Source organism: Ammospiza nelsoni, chromosome 3 (assembly GCF_027579445.1).
Source record: "Ammospiza nelsoni isolate bAmmNel1 chromosome 3, bAmmNel1.pri, whole genome shotgun sequence".
In the NCBI taxonomy this organism is placed as follows: Eukaryota; Metazoa; Chordata; class Aves; order Passeriformes; family Passerellidae; genus Ammospiza; species Ammospiza nelsoni.
The window spans coordinates 58,714,021-58,730,003 of NC_080635.1; the positions used below are offsets into that span (position 1 = coordinate 58,714,021).

The following is a 15,983-nucleotide window of genomic DNA, read 5'->3' on the forward strand; positions in this document are numbered from 1 at the left end:
GTGGCCCCTTTGGATTACTCAGAAGCTAAAAGATCTTTCTTTTTACTTGTTGAAAAGGCTACACAGCCATGAATGTGAAAACCTGACCTAAAATTTATATTTTATTTTGTTTTCCCATCTCAATTCTATTTGTATTGTATTTTCCAGTCTTCAGTTCTTACCTTCAGTTTGATTTCAAGTTTCTGCCAAAACATAACTCTCAGAGTTGCTGACCAAGGGCACACTGTACTTCTAAAGAAGTACTAACAGAAAACCAAAAGATTAAATATTTGTGCCATGAGTCAGTGAGACTCTGGAGGGAGTCGTGAAGTGTGATGAGCTCTGGACTATGTCTATGTTTAAGTTTTTTAAAGCCAGATAAAAATATATTGGTATAAATCATTGCCTCTGAGTGTGACTAAGAACATAACAGAAAGAGTATGGCTTAGGAAGAAACCACACGACTTAGAGGGAAAAAAAACTTCTGTTTCATCACACTATATTATTTATTTACTACCAAGTGTTATCCATTTATTGATGTGTCTGTACTTTATTCAGCTGCAAAATCACACAAATGGCATAGCCTAAACATTGTGTTATTGGAAGATACCTTACATTTATAAAAAGCATCTTTGCAAAACTGTCTGATGAATTGTAATTATTTTGCTGCACAACAGTAATAACAACTATCTTTATATTCAAAGTTCCTGAAGGATGGATCATTTCTCTTTCTTGAAGCAGCTCTTGGTTTTTGTAATCCAGCTCTCATTGCTCAGTAACTGGAATTTTGGCATATTTTCCTCCTTGTGTATGGGTATCAAAGTGTCAACACTAATGGTAAAGGCTATTCATGCTTTTCTAGATTGGTACTCTTTTTTTTTTTTTTTTTTTTTTTAATAAGGAGTATGGTTTTCTTTTGGTTTTTCTCCATTTCTTCCTTGTCTCCTCTCCATGTCACTTCCATTCTTTCATCTTCCCAGCCTTCCTCCTGCTGTTCCAAGCCAGCCATCTCATGGACGTGTTCTGCAAATGGCAAACTATTTGTTCTGAGAACAAATCTCAACAATCAAAGATGAAGGCAAAGTAACTTAAGCTGATATGTCAAGAAAATACTCTCCATAATTTGCTGAAAAGCTTTGTTTCTACATTTAAAAATAAATTAATTAGGAGACTTCCACAATCTTCTTTTTAAGAATCATGAAATCTACAGAGAAATAAGATGACCTTCTTTACCCCAACTTTGATAAAAGTGGTCTATGAAAACTGATTCAGAAAACTCTTCAACTCTTAATTAGCTTCTATTGGCTTATCACCAACTTCCCTGTCTCTCCACAGTCCCAAATTTGAGTTATTAAATCACCAGAAATACAAATACAAACCACAACCGGAGATTTTAGAAGAAATCCCCACATCAACCTCACAGATTTTCTAGATAGAGTATTCAGCAATTGAATGTGACTATCTTATCTTCTTTTCCTAGCCTAATCATGTTTCTAGTGCTAAAGTGTTTGTCTGATTTTGAAAGCAAGGAACCGAGAAGATGGCAGAAAAGGTGACTTTTTGCCAGCTGCACGTGGATAAAACCAACAGGGGAATCTTTGCACTCATACCCCTTGCCTGTGTCCTAACCCTCTCCTGCTTTGGGCTTTGAATTCTTTCCCACTCTTGTTTCCCACTCCTGAAGTCTGTGACCTTCTGCCCACCCTCCCTCAGCACAGCTATGAAGCCAGGGCTCCTGCTCTTCAGAGCATCATTCGTCTGTTGCCCATCTCAGCATTTTGGATGGGCTGCCTTCTGGCAGCATTTCCCCCTGCTCTCTGGTTCCCTTCCTGGGTAGCCATGAGAGGGGCAGAGCAGGTGCAGTCCTGTCCTAGCCTGCCCCTGCTCCGAGGGACACCTTGCTCCTGGCACAGAGCCCAGCCAAGCCGTTGTTTGGAGCACTGTGCACAGGCAAGGCAGTAACAGGAAAACAACGGAGAACTGAAAAGCATCAAAGCACACTTCTTTTTCTTCCTCCTTATCTCAGTCCTGTCTGTTGCACCAGAGTTTTTCTTGCTTGCTTAACTGTTTATTTCTGGTAGGAAGCAGAGGGGGTTGTGGACCAGCACCCTGTGGCCACCAGCAAGGGTTTCAGTCGCTGCATTTCACACTACCCCCCTACAACTGGCTTGACTGCAGAACCAGCACAGGCTGTTTCTCTCTGTTTGCTTTCATTGGCTGCAATCAGCTGTTTTACAGTTCCTTCATTTTCTGGGTTCCCAGTTAGCACCAGTAAACGCCAGTAACATCAATGCCTCAGATTTTTGCCACAGTTGTGATAAGACCTCCTCACACTGGCTGAGTTGTGGCTTTTCACTATCAGCTGAAACTGATGACACTGCATCCCATCCCTCATAACAACACCATGCAAACAGCAGATCTCAGGCTAAAATATTTCATATTTCCACTTACTGGGAACATTTTTTTCCAAAGACCATATTACACTGACACAATATTTTCAGGCATAGGGTATACCTGAGGGAGCAAGTCAAAGCCCAGGGACCTTCCTGGAACTTCAGCAGCACCCACAGCTCAGCATGGCAAGTGTGCACTGTCCTTTGGGCAGCCCAAACACAAGCCCTCCGTATGTGTTCCTTCATATTTTCTTTGGCCATTACAGTTTGTACTGTGTCTACTGGCTGCTTTATCCTCTGTGCCAGCTAGGTACATACCTTCTGAGATTACCCTAGGGGGCAAAGTTAAACCATTGCTGTGTTGCAGCTGGCATAAGTACCATAACATAAAGGCAGAACTAGAAAGGAAAAATGGCTTATTTGACTGGATTTCTTAGTAAACAAGGAGGTAAATATTTAAGATAATTGTAGGCTCTGGCTTTTGAGGGTACTGAACTCTAGGTGCAAACACAGTTAAAAGAAATCCTACTGTTTGTCTAAAATACCTTTTTGTTCTTATTAAACAAAAAAGAAGTTCACTATTGTATTCACTTAACATTCATTTCATAAAATCTATTCATCCTAAGATTTGAGAAGTCAATGTAATGCAATGTTTTTATTATTTATTCCTGGGGGTAATGTGCTTCCTGTTCAGGAGAAGGTGCAGTTCCTGACAAGTTTTTAAATCCTCCTAAATTCTGTACGTGCCAGCAGCTGTGTATAATCAACATTTTTAGTCGGAGGACAGCATTTAGTTAGGGGTTTTTGAACAGTTGCGTTACATCTCTTCTTTCCTCCCTGTCAAGTTGCCACAGGCACCTCTGGCATTCTCTGGCACCTCCAGGACCACTACATGTGAAGGCACTTGGGATGTGGGAACAGCTGGGCACCTGTGGAGTCAGCTGAGTTTCCAGAGAGCTTGCACTGACCTGAGCTGTGGGTTATATGAGGTGTGGGTTGTTAGAGGAGGTCGATTACACACCACATTATCACAGAGGAATCTTATCACAGCTGAGTTTGATCTGTGAAAACATTTCCTTTCCTTCCCCAGGCTAAACAGCTTTTTTTTTTTTTTTTTTTTTTTTTTCCAAAACATACAAATAATTTCTTTAAAAGTTAACATTACTTTTCACACATAAACCATGAAGAAACAACACCTCTGTGGATGTGTTAAGAAATGTTAACAGCACCACCAGCATCCTGTCAGGACTGACAGGTGGACATTTTACAAGGAAAGTATGTAACACGTGAGAGCAGAGTTAGGCTGACCCGTGTAACTACATGTAAAAGGCACTGCCAAAGCCCAAACTCCTAATGGAAGCAATGCCCCTGTGGCATCCCTGGCAGTCCAGTTTCTGAAGCTGACAGTGAGGCAGCTGTCAGATGGAGCAGTTAAAATGTCTTTTGTCACATTTTACTTGTTAAGCAAACATTGATAAAGGGCTTATTATGCCTGCTCTACGTAAGGAAAAAAATGTTTAGGAATTCTCCTGTTTGGAAATACTGCAAAGCTACTGAGTTTCTATGTCTACCTTTCCCTCCCATGCTATCTGCAGGCATTAATGTATTACAACAAAAACAAACAAGCAAGCAAGCAATCAGAGAGCTTGTTGAAAACAAACAAGAAGCCTGCAGCGCTGCCAGATTATACAACAGTGATTCCCACTGGGGGTAACTTGGACAACTTGCCTGATGGAGGCAGTGGGTCTGCTGAGAGCACTTGGAGGCTCTCCCAGGGCTGGGAGAGAGCAGGACAGGCAGCCTCTATAGGCAGCTCACCTGCACCCATGCACAAACTTTCCCTCCTGCTGCCATCCAGCCCTTGGCCACTGCTGCCACAGAAGCAAGTAAGGATAGAGTGACTCCCAGCCGCAATCAAAATCAAGTCTTTGACTCAATATAGCTGAGACAATCTCAGTTTTTCTACAAATAATTGTCATGGAAAAGAGGGTGGCTTGCTCTGCATTTGCTTGTAAAATACCACACGCATCTTTGCCATGTAAAGTCCTGGTTCCTACTCTCACAGGCTGCAAAGAGCTGTTGTTTTCCTCTCCACTACTTCTCACTAAAATTTGCTCAGAAGTTACAAGGATGCAGCAATGCCGTGTGTGTGTGCTCCATGCCTTAACTTTAGCAGACAGAGCAAACATTTCAAACCCTCCCCTTCAGTGTGCCTTCTCTGCTAAAAACCTGAGCGTATGAACATAGGGAGAGGAGGAAAAGAGAGGGAAAAAGAGAGAGAGACCCTGTAAGTGAATGGGTAAGGAATGTGCATGGAGCTGTGCATGGATAGATGTCTGATGTCCCAACTATTTGTAAAAGGCAAAAGCAATACTTCCGACAGACGGCCCTCCCCTCGCCTGCAATAGGCTCCCCAGAATAGCAACAGCCTGTGTCACCGCAAAGGGCAAAGCCTTCTGAAATAGCAACAAAGTTGTTCACGAACCACTTTGTGGTTTGCATTTGGTTTCAGCCGGCTTCGGGAACTTGTTGCCATGAGGAAAACAAGCTGCCCTTTGCTGGCCGGCCGGGCAAGGAGCGCGGCGCTGTGAAGCGCTCCCGCCCCAGCAAGGTGCGAAGGGGCAGCGATGGCACCTGGGCAGAGCCCGGAGGACCTGAGGCAGCAGAGCCGGGCCGTGGGAGCGGGGCAGGATGAGGAGCGCGGCCGGGGCTGCAGGCGCTGCCGGCTGCCGGCTGCAGCAGGTAAGGGGGCAGGAGCTGAGCGCCGGCTGTGGCTGCTGCCCGCGTCGCTAATGCTCGGCCCCACAAAGCGCAGGCACTCCGGGACGGGCCGTCTCAGCTTCTAAAAGTGCAAGAGGGGAACATGTGAGCTAGGACGGGGACTGCCAGTTTGACTTTTGAATGAATTTTGAATGAATTTTGAATGTGTGATACTTTCCCTAAAAGGCCTCGGTCCTACTGCTCGTGTAGGTGCTGTCTGTTGTGTAAATCATTTTCCTTCATGAAGATCAGCCAAATGAAAGATAGGAGAAGCTGCTGCCCTCTAACAACAGTGATCTGGTCCTTGCACACTCGGGGCAGTTCAGCCCTTTCAGCGGAGTGAGTGGAGGGAGTGAGGCAAGCACTGCACCTGTCCATGCAGGGGAACAGCTCAGGGTGGGGGGACAGGGTCTCCCTCCTGTTTTTACTTCCCTAGCATTTCAGGAAGAAACAGGGTTTCTGTGCTGACACCCTCAAAAATCAGCTGTAACATTTATTCTGCAGTAAGTTTTTAAGTGCAGAAACTGCATTTCATAGCTCTTCATCTTTGCTGTCCTACCCAGGCAGTTTTTCTCAGTTGCAGTGTGGTTTTGCATTTTCAAACACTTTCCTAGATGATAAGATGAAGGGGATACTGCCCCATAATCATGATATTTCTCAGCCACAAGGCTTATTATGCCTTATTTTAAGCTGTACCCAAACAGGACAGCATGGTCATAAGCCAGAAATGACAATGTCTCAAGGAGATTTTGTTCACTTCGAGCTGAATGAACTGATTAACGCAGGAATAATCAGAAACCATAGGCACAAATGCTTTGTTGGAGTGTAATAGTGATCTGTCAAGCAATGTCTCCTGATACTGGAATCAGAGGTTAGCCAAGAACAGAAAGTCAGTAGGTGTGCAGACACATTTAACATTGCCTTTGGGACTGAGGAGAGCAGTGCAGATGGTTATAGGATAACAATAAACAGATAGCAAAGTTTCTGCAGCACATGGGTTAAGGTTAGAAGAGTATATTGAAGTTAGAAGTGTAAATTGCATATCTGTCCTTACCCTCAAAAATTAAAGCAGTAACCTGAGGAATATGTAATTACATAGTTAGAAATTAAAAGAACTTGGTGATTCTTACTAGAAATGAACAAAACAAAACCCAAATGCCATTTCATGTAATGAGAGGATAGGCTGCCTGTTGACATAATGAAATTACATAGCAGAGCAGTAAGAGAGGACTTGGCCATGGTGGGTCTGTCTGGGATCTGCATTCCCTGTCTTTCCATCATTGTCAGGGAGCTTTTTTTCATGAAATTTGAATATTGTTTAACAAAGTACATTATGGCTTATAGTGTACAAAGTATTCAGTGCTTCCCACCACTGGAGGAGTTTAGATTAGTGGAACATTTGTTTCCTTCGACCTTCTATTTTAGTTCCATTTACAAAGTGATTGTTTTGGGTTTGCCTTTCACACTTGGGTGGGAGGATTCACATTTGTCAAATGATTGTGATCCCACATGGCTCTGACATTATTTTTGATAGGTCAGATGTATTCTAGGTAATAGGAGAAATGCACCTTCTGAGCAGCTACTGGATCTAAAGAAACCTCAGGTGTTGGAATAGAGCAACAGAGTAACATAAATCTCTTTATACCCAGCAACTGGATGAGACAGAGAAAGTGACTGTGGCAGCAAAGATCATGATAACATGAAAATGGGAAAATTACATTTTATGAGAAGCAAAACCATGATTTAATTATGCAGCAATTCCCAATATATGCCATCAAACATTTATCCTAAAAAAAAAAAAGATCCTCATGTTATACACTTCAGCAAAATATTTTTTTAATACAATTTGGGAAATTTAAATACTATATCCCTTGAAATTTTGTAAGTCAGACAGCACTCAGGTGGAAAACAAATCTGTTATTAGAGACAGCTTATTTTCAAATACCAATGCTGTAGTTTTAAAATTTATTGTAGATAAAAGTAAATATCATTCTATTGAAAAAAAAAAGATACTCCATGCTGTGGATTTATATCTAGGCAATGCATTCAACTCATTAGGGTTTTCTAACCTGTGCTTAATAACCAATGGTTGACAGAACTTGAATTCACTTCCCAAAGATCTAAATAGATCAAAGAAATTGCAAGGCTTAAAGAACTTTCCTGACAGGAAAATACTTTCCTTCCCTTCTAAACGGAGATGTTTCTCATCTCAGATTAAATCAAAGTAAACAGAAGAAAGTACCATGGTGGAAGAGATTGTCTAGTCTCCTCCTATCAAAATAGATATATTTGCACAGGTTACATAAAGTAATCTCCCTACCCCCCCAGTAGTTTTCTATATGCACCCTGAATGATCTCTTGGGAGATAGCAAAGAAAACTACGTCACAGAAATCTCGGAGTCTGGACTAACATGGGGCTTGGTACTGCCAAACCGAGCGGGAGAGGGCTCCTTTCCCATATCTCTCCCTCCCATTAGGTAGGTGAGGAGTGCTGTTTCCCAAATCAGCCTGCTTGCAGATCTTCCCTGGCACTGATCATTTATCCATAATGCCCATAAGATACATGCACAGACCAAATCCTGTGCCTTTGGAAGGAATGTATTTTCCCAAATATGTGCTTGAAAGTGAGTAAAGGGGCACACCCTTTGTACTTGGCCCCGTCCAGCCTCATGGCCGGTACACTGTGCTGCTGTACAACTGCAGTTGGTCTCCTTTTCAGGAACCAAGCATAAACACTTCCAACAAATGTTCTTAAAGATAGGTTTGTTTGCCAAGTTGGGCTGCTTTTTGACTTGAACAACAGTTGTGAGAAACCACTTTGTTTACATGGGAAACTAGAGAATAGACTTTCCAATCACTTGTCACATACCAGCCACACACTCATTAGCCATGGTGTTAGTGGCAGACAGAAGGAGAAAATTCTCTGGTAGCTATCATTAAAATATTTTATTCCCCTGGGCTGTACACTGCCATATGCTCTGTTGGCATCCCATAAAAATAAGACAAATATATGTATAAATATATAAAGAAGCTTTTTGTAAAAAAAAAGGAATGCCTAAGAACTGCCAGCAGCATCATTCAAAGTGACACTTAAAAGGATTGTGAGTACTGCAACATTTTTTATCTGGAAATGTTAAAGCTAAACATATGCTGAAGTCAGAGGGAATTTTGCCTAGAGGAAGGTCATGAAGGGAAACTGAGCAGAGATTTCAAGGTTTAACTCAGCGGGCAGTGGTGAGCAGGCAAGTTTCGGGTACACCAGTTAAAACAAAAGCTCATGGTGATATAACAATGTTTTTCAGTGGAATAGTGCCTGTGAGGAACAAGAGACACCAAGTTAACTACTGACTTTGTTGCTGCTAATGCAGGAGGACAATGTGTCTCCCTGTGCATCACGTCAGGATCTGCTTCTCATTCGGGGGTGCTCTAGTTACAGCCCTCCACTATTTCTGTACAACTGTGGCTATGTGTCACTGGACACATGAAGAAGGATACCAGCTGACCCAGTAAAAACAAAAAAAATAAACATTAAGACATTGATCAAGTTGCTCTACTTGGAGAAGCAGTAAATACATGGGCTTGAATGCTTCCCTCTCAATTCCCAGGTTTCCATGCTCTACCTCCAGCTTGTACAGACTCTCAGACAAAAAATAAATAACCATCTCAATTTCTCTGATCTAAGGACCACAGGCTGATGTGAGCACAGTTTGGATTGTAAAGAACAGTGCTGGTGGTAGACTTTATCAAGATATTTGACATGACACTCTCATTCAGAAACTGAAACCATACAAAAATGACACTCCCAACATTTTAAGAATTAAGAACTGTGCAGGACACAGACTTCAAAGTATCAACAGAGTACACTGTCCATGCTGCTGTGTTTTGGCAGGAGAGCCTTAAACTCAGTCTTTGCCCCTCTGTTACTTACTGTTGTTAGTTTTTTGGAAGAAAATAATAACAGATTATTTAACAAGGTGATAAAGGTGATGGGTGATCAATAAATGGGACATGTCACCGGCTGAATGTAATTTGGATGCTTTGGCCTGCTGACTGCAAGTGAATGTGCTGTCTGGGCTGCCTTTCTGCTAACTTTAGACATCTGCATCTGAGCAAGCCACACAGTTTCCTTTTATAGGCAATGGAGGGAAGTAGGCATCCGCCGTAATTCAGATGTCTAGAAGTGCCTATTTTTCTCAGGTGGTTACAAGAGAAATCTAGAGATGATGTAGATATTTCACAGTTAGGTAAGTTGAACCCTAATACAGACAAATGTAAAGTGATTTGCATTCCTCATTCGCTAAAACAAGGCAGGCCATATTTAAAGACAAGGCAGTGCCTTGGAAAGAATCCAGTCAGAAAAGAAGTAGGTTTTCCTGAATGATAACCAGAAGATAAGCTTCTGTATGTGTCTGTGAGAATCCTTGGACAAGCAGAGAGTGAAGTGTCCACCAGGACTGGAAAAGTTATGTCAAGTTTCTCTTTGGCACTGTGTAATCACTGCAGGAACACTGGGTCCAGATCACAATTTACTGAAGAAGTTGGTGGTCTGAAAAAGTTCAGAGAACAGAGGTTTGAATATTTAAGGATTTGGTGAACTTGTAAAGTCTCACAGGGAAAGCAGCTAAAAAAGGAGATGTCTGTGAGATGACCCAATGGCAGGCTAGAAGTTTGTACTCAGTGAACACAGTTAAGTGTGGGGACGTGGAGAATGGGATCTGATGGCTAGAAGCTGAAGTTGCAGAAATTTGGTCTAGAAATAATTTACAGATAGCTTACAGTGAAAGCAATTAACCATTGGGATGACCTATGACTTAAAGTCCTTGGTTTTCAAACACTAGCCATTTTTAAATCAAAGCTGAATGTTTGAAAACACCCGGTTCAGAAAAAACATAATTGAAGTGTGTCTGAAGGATCATGTTGTGCTGTTTGTGAGTGTCAGAGTGGATGAACACAATGCTCTCTAGTCCATGATATATAAATTGAGGTAAAATACTACATAAAATATATTTGGCTTAATGATGTAAAATATTCAAGAGATATTCAAGAAAGCACAAACATCAGCACTGAACAGTAGTTTGGGCAGAGCACTGTGATTAGATTAGCAGTTTAGTTTCTGATATGCTCATTCCTTCAGCACAACACTCACTGTGCTGTTATCAGCTCAGATTTCCAGCCAGGATTCACTGGAAGGGTATATTGTCCAGATACAATAATATGCAGCAAGCAAGCAACTCTAAAGTATAAATGGGAAGGCAAAATTATGTTTTGCAATGATAAAACAAATACTGCATGTGTGCATTGCAGGATGCAGCACAAAGCAGCTTAGCTGTAGTCAGCAGTATTTCCACGGAAGTACTGTTCAATGGGTGAAGGAAGTACAGCAGGACCTAACCCATGCTTCTATTTAAAATCAGTGAAATGGTCTCAGATACTGCAGATATAAAAGAAGAAAAAGCTTTAGAAATATTAACAGATCTGGACAACAGCAATATAAAAAAGATTGTTCTATCCCTGGAGCATTTTGCATATTTGTTTCTGTTATTTTCTTCATCCTCCATTCCCGATAAATCTACCACCCACCTCCCCCTTCTAAAAGACTTTTCACAGCAATCCCATTCCCCCTGTGTCCTTGTAGCCCATCAAGACAAAACCATGTGCTTCTCCCCTATCTCTTATCTATGTCTGGTGTGCCAGCCACACCAGCTCAGCAGCTGAGTTGAGGTGCATTTGGTGCACGCAGTATCTCAGGGCTGCTGCTGTTTGGCTCAAAGTTAGGAGAGCTAATAGGTGATACTTATCTTAATAACCTTAATGGGCTTACACACCTCCCCGGACCCCCAGGCATTGCTTATATTCACAGTTGTGCTGTGCTACCCTCCATAATAACCCATCTGCCTATAGAGCAGCTGCAGGGTGGGGTAGTGGAATTGTTTGCTTCTGGGAGTTGTTAGGAGAACACAAGGTGGCTTGGGCTGCAAATGTGCCAGGGATCCTGCCAGCAATTTAGTAGGGTATGTGGCCACATGCCAGGGTCTGGGCCTGGGCTCTGGGACTGTTTACTTTAGCAGTGCAGATGTACTGCTAGGGCTGCTCTCCTTCTCTCTATTCAAGAATTGCTTTTGAAATGTAATATCCTCTATCAAATAGGGCTGATCCTCACCAATGTGCTCAAAATTATTGGCAACGGACTCTGAGCAGTCAGTGTGATCAAAGAGCCTTAATGCCTTAGAAAAATGAACTAAAAATAAACAAACTCTGTGTATCATTTCCAATTAGACCATATACCACTCGTTTCAGGAGAATTAACTAAATACGGACTCTGTTATGCTGCAAAAGCCACCTCTCCTCTGACACGGCCCATCTCTCTAACTAATTGCAAAATCAGAAGTTGGTTTACTCTTTTCCTAGTTGTGTGGCAGCCAACATCATGATGCGAGGAAAATCATGCTGGGAGGAAGAACGAGACCAACAATAACAAATTGATATATTCCTCAAGGTTTAGGGTGCAAAAGGCTTCACAGTTAGCAGAATATGATCAGTCAAATCTATCTTGTAACAATAAACAATGAATCACAATTGTATAAGATGAGTTTGTTTTAAAGTGGAGATTCAAAGGCATATGATCTGCATTGTTTTCATCATCTGTTTCTTGTTCCTGACATTATGGCCATCAAAAGCAATGCAAAATATTTGATCAAGATATTCCAAAGAATCTGAGTTTAGATGTGAGCAAAGCCCAGCAAGTTCATGTGTTTACCTCAAAGATCAGTTCCCCTAGAATATCCCAGATACCTGCATCAGCCTGATGCTCACTGACTAAGTCCCCAGTTTGGCAAAATAAAAACAATGGCACCAGCAGCCTTCATGCCGTTCTCAGGAGAAACAAAGGAAATAATAAGTGGTGAGGGAAAACTTGTTACTTATTTGAGTCAATGTTGAAACAATTTGGCTAAGAAATTTATGCTTTCCTTGCTCATGGTACTCTAGTTGGGTGGATGAGACTTTCTCAGTTTAGGAAAAACACTGAAAAATCTCAAGGTAAAAATTGCTTTCTCACCATTTCTTTTTGCAATAATATTCTGAAGCAAAAAGTTTAATTATTTAGGACCTGCTCAAAACATTATTGACTTTTGATCAGGAAGATAAGGGACACAAAGGCATTAAAACTAAAGATTTTATATTAATTACCTTGTTTTTTCTTTTCAGAAATAGCTTTTTATGAAAATAGCTTTAATGTCACCACTGCTGCTGGATGTGTATTGTACCTAACTGCTTTGCCTAAAAGTTACAGAGAGATTTTTTTTTTAACTGGTAGATCAAACAAAGTTTTTATTAATTGTCAGAATGTTGCAAAAATCACTCTTTCAAGGTTTTTCGGTTTATCCTCTTATTTCAGGTTGTGGAACATTCACTTTTCTGTCTTCTGCCATTGCTGCCATAAGTGGACTTCTGATGGGCTATGAGTTGGGCCTCATCTCCGGAGCTCTTCTTCAGATGAACAGCATTTTAACACTCTCTTGCAAAGAGCAGGAAGTCATTGTAAGTTCCCTGCTTTTTGGGGCCTTGTTTGCCTCCCTTACTGGTGGATTTCTTATAGACAGATTTGGAAGGAGACTTGCTATTATTATTGCATCATCTTTACTTGTGCTGGGGAGTCTGATTCTGCTGCCCTATGAATCATACGAGGTACTCATTGTGGGCCGGATCGCCATAGGTATTTCCATCTCACTGTCGTCAATTGCCACGTGTGTGTATATCGCTGAGATCGCCCCACAGCACAGAAGAGGCCTCCTTGTGTCATTAAATGAACTCATGATTGTGATAGGCATTCTGTTTGCCTATATTTCAAATTATGCATTTGCCAGCATATCTCACGGCTGGAAGTACATGTTTGGCCTGGTGATTCCATTGGGTGCTTTGCAGGCTGTTGCCATGTATTTCCTTCCTCCAAGCCCTCGGTTTCTTGTGATGAAAAATGACGATGAAGCGGCGAGAAAAGTACTGGAGAGGCTACGGGAAACATCAGATGCTACTAATGAGCTCACTGTGATTAAGTCTTCCCTGAAAGATGAACATCAGTATAGTTTCTTGGACCTGTTTCGTTCAAAAAACAACATGAGGGCCCGAATGCTGGTAGGACTCACTCTAGTTTTTTTTGTGCAAACAACTGGGCAACCCAACATTTTATTTTACGCATCGACTGTTTTGAAGTCAGTTGGGTTCCAGAGCAATGAAGCTGCCAGCTTGGCTTCCACTGGAGTTGGAGTGGTTAAAGTGGTCAGCACAGTCCCAGCCACATTTTTTGTGGATCAAGTTGGAAGTAAAACTTTTCTGTGTATTGGCTCTTCTGTTATGGCAATATCGTTGGTCACTATGGGCTTAGTGAACCGTAACATACATGTGAATTTAACCAAGGTCTGCAGAAGCCAGTCTCCAGAGGATTTCTCTCTCCAGAGACCAGGAAACTTCACTGTCACCAATGGGAGTCTCAAGGACCTCTTTGCTAGCAGGGCTTCAAAAGAAAGATTGTCATTTGATGTACAGAGCCCAGATGTTGCCAGGACAGGAGAACTGAACAGGACTTTCCTGGCAGAAGGCAAAAGCACAACAGGGTCTCACGTGGAAAGTGGGGAGGTCCCTGTTGTCCTGAAGTGGCTCTCACTGGCCAGCCTGCTTGTCTATGTTGCTGCATTTTCCATAGGTCTTGGACCAAGTAAGTGTTTAATTTTTCTAACTGTTTGTAACTTACATTATTAAGTGCTGGGATGAGGCAGTTCCTAAGTTGGGCAAAGCAGTACTGTCTGCCAATATGCACTGGTATTGTCACACACCATCCTGGTAGGCCTGTCATGTACTTTATAGCAAGAGGTCCTGCCCCTAAAGGCCAATGACCTGATCTCCCTTCTGTTCAGTGTAATTAACTGTTCCCTCTTCCGTCAAGAACTGCTGTTAGCTTTGTACAGCAAAATTATGGAGCCCCCGGCTATCTTTCCTCTTTCTAGTCTATTGTGCCCTTACACTGGGAAGGTTAGGATGTAGGCATTTGCTGCTGCTAGCTCCTAAACCCAAGATAATGATAAGCTCTGGACCTCTGTATGGTATGACATTGTCAAATCCGCAAAATACCAACCTGAGTCCTGCTGAGGATCTGTCCCTCTGACTGTGTAATAGTCTTCAGATATGGAAAACACACTCAAGATACCATAATTCATGGGCAAGTTGTAGTACCATTGCCACTGTTTGGGTGGAACAGCACAAGTGGGAGGACACAAAGGTGTGCTCCTGTACAGCTGACACTGTACTGCTGCACCTGCCATCACACTTGCATGGGTCTCACTCTCTCCTGAGGGAGAGCATGTCTGTCATTCCAAGGGACTAGAAATTAAATCTCTCTGTTTTCTTTTGTTTTGTTTCAATAGCACTTGCATAATGTTCTACTTTGAAGGCGTTGACTTTTTAAGTCACTCTGCAAAACCCACATGCCCAGCCCGTTATTTATTAACAGAATTTATGTGCTCTTGCACTCTGGCTCAAACTTGCATTGCAAACAAACTGTACTCTCCTGTACTATTATGATAAAAAGCTTGCCACAAGGATACAACCCAACAATTGTGCTAACAACAACTCCCCTGCAGTATTTATTTATTTTAAACATTGCTCACAGGGAGAGCAGTGTGAGATAAGCATTCATTGCCAGGGTTGCAAGCTTGACTGTGTTATTACAGCATTATTCCTTCCCTTGAAGATTGTCTTGGGGCTGGATTCTGCTTTCTGTGACATAGGTTCAAAAACAGGGATGAAGCCCTGAAAAGAAAATGTTACTTGAACTTTTATTTATTTCAAACATATATTTAATGACCCTCAGAGTGGGGTCACATGTTCAGTCTTGGCCTCCTGCTGAAATCTGCTTTCCTGATGACCTGGCTGTAAACGGGTTCTTAGTCATTTGAGTTGGCCTAATGTACAGTTAATGAGAACAGTGTCTATTTTCTTGAGGGCTACAAAAACTGATGTGTTATCCAGGCTGATCTGAGAACTCTCTGAGGCCAGTGCTTGTTTTTTGACCTCTTTCTTGACTTGAGAGCTCAAATGCTTTCAAACAGAAAATGGGAAAGAACAAACACCCTCTCAGCTCCATCATGGAGAAATCATGTATAAAGCCACTACGAGGCAATTTGTACTGACAGATGTGTTTTCCTAGCAAGTGAAGGCCAGATCTATTAGAGATACAGACATTTCAAATTGCAGCTAAGTCATTTCAAGGCATTTTCCTGTCTTTGAAAGCACACTGTTCAGTTAAAAAGTATAGAAAATGCAAGAGTTAGAGAACCAAGAGATTGCTGGAATCTTCAAAGGATCTATCATGCTTGAATAGTCTGGATTGGGATGCAAGGTTATAATTTGTGTCTCATGTACAGCCTACAACATCTCCGTTTGGAGCCCTAATCCCTGAATGTGTTTGCAAAGCCTAGCTTTCTTAGCCCCAGTGAACCTTTCTTAGTGTAAAGAAAATAAATGAGGCCCTCTGCTTATGTAAAGTAAATAGTTTTAACATGTTTATGTTACTCATCTCTAAATCTGGCCTGTGCTCTGGACCAGACTGTTCTCCATTGCCTGCTGGTCAGTGGGGAGGAGGCATTGAGGCTGCACTGGCTGGCTGCTGTGTCCAGGCTGTGCCTGGGGCTCCTGGGGACAAAAGCACTGTGACAGTGTGCCCCACTGTGTTTTCAGTGGGGAGCTCTCATGCTCCATGCAGTGCCTGCCCCCACGCAATGGCTGGCTAAGGTGAAGGTGGTGTTGAGAATGCCTCTCTTTGTACATCAAATTGACATCTTTTGGATGAAGAGCAGA

General features: G+C 42.1%; 1 protein-coding gene across 1 annotated transcript in view; it reads left to right on the plus strand.

Annotated features, from left to right (window-relative positions):
* Positions 1-4,900: 4,900 nt before the first annotated feature.
* The window catches only part of SLC2A12 (solute carrier family 2 member 12), a 31,327-nt gene continuing 20,244 nt past the window's right edge, over positions 4,901-15,983 (plus strand). Inside the window, exons 1-2 of the mRNA XM_059468471.1 lie at positions 4,901-5,114; positions 12,529-13,845. Of these exons, the coding sequence (XP_059324454.1) occupies positions 5,000-5,114; positions 12,529-13,845 (1,432 nt within the window). The 5' untranslated portion in view covers positions 4,901-4,999. The remainder of the gene's footprint in view (positions 5,115-12,528; positions 13,846-15,983) is intronic.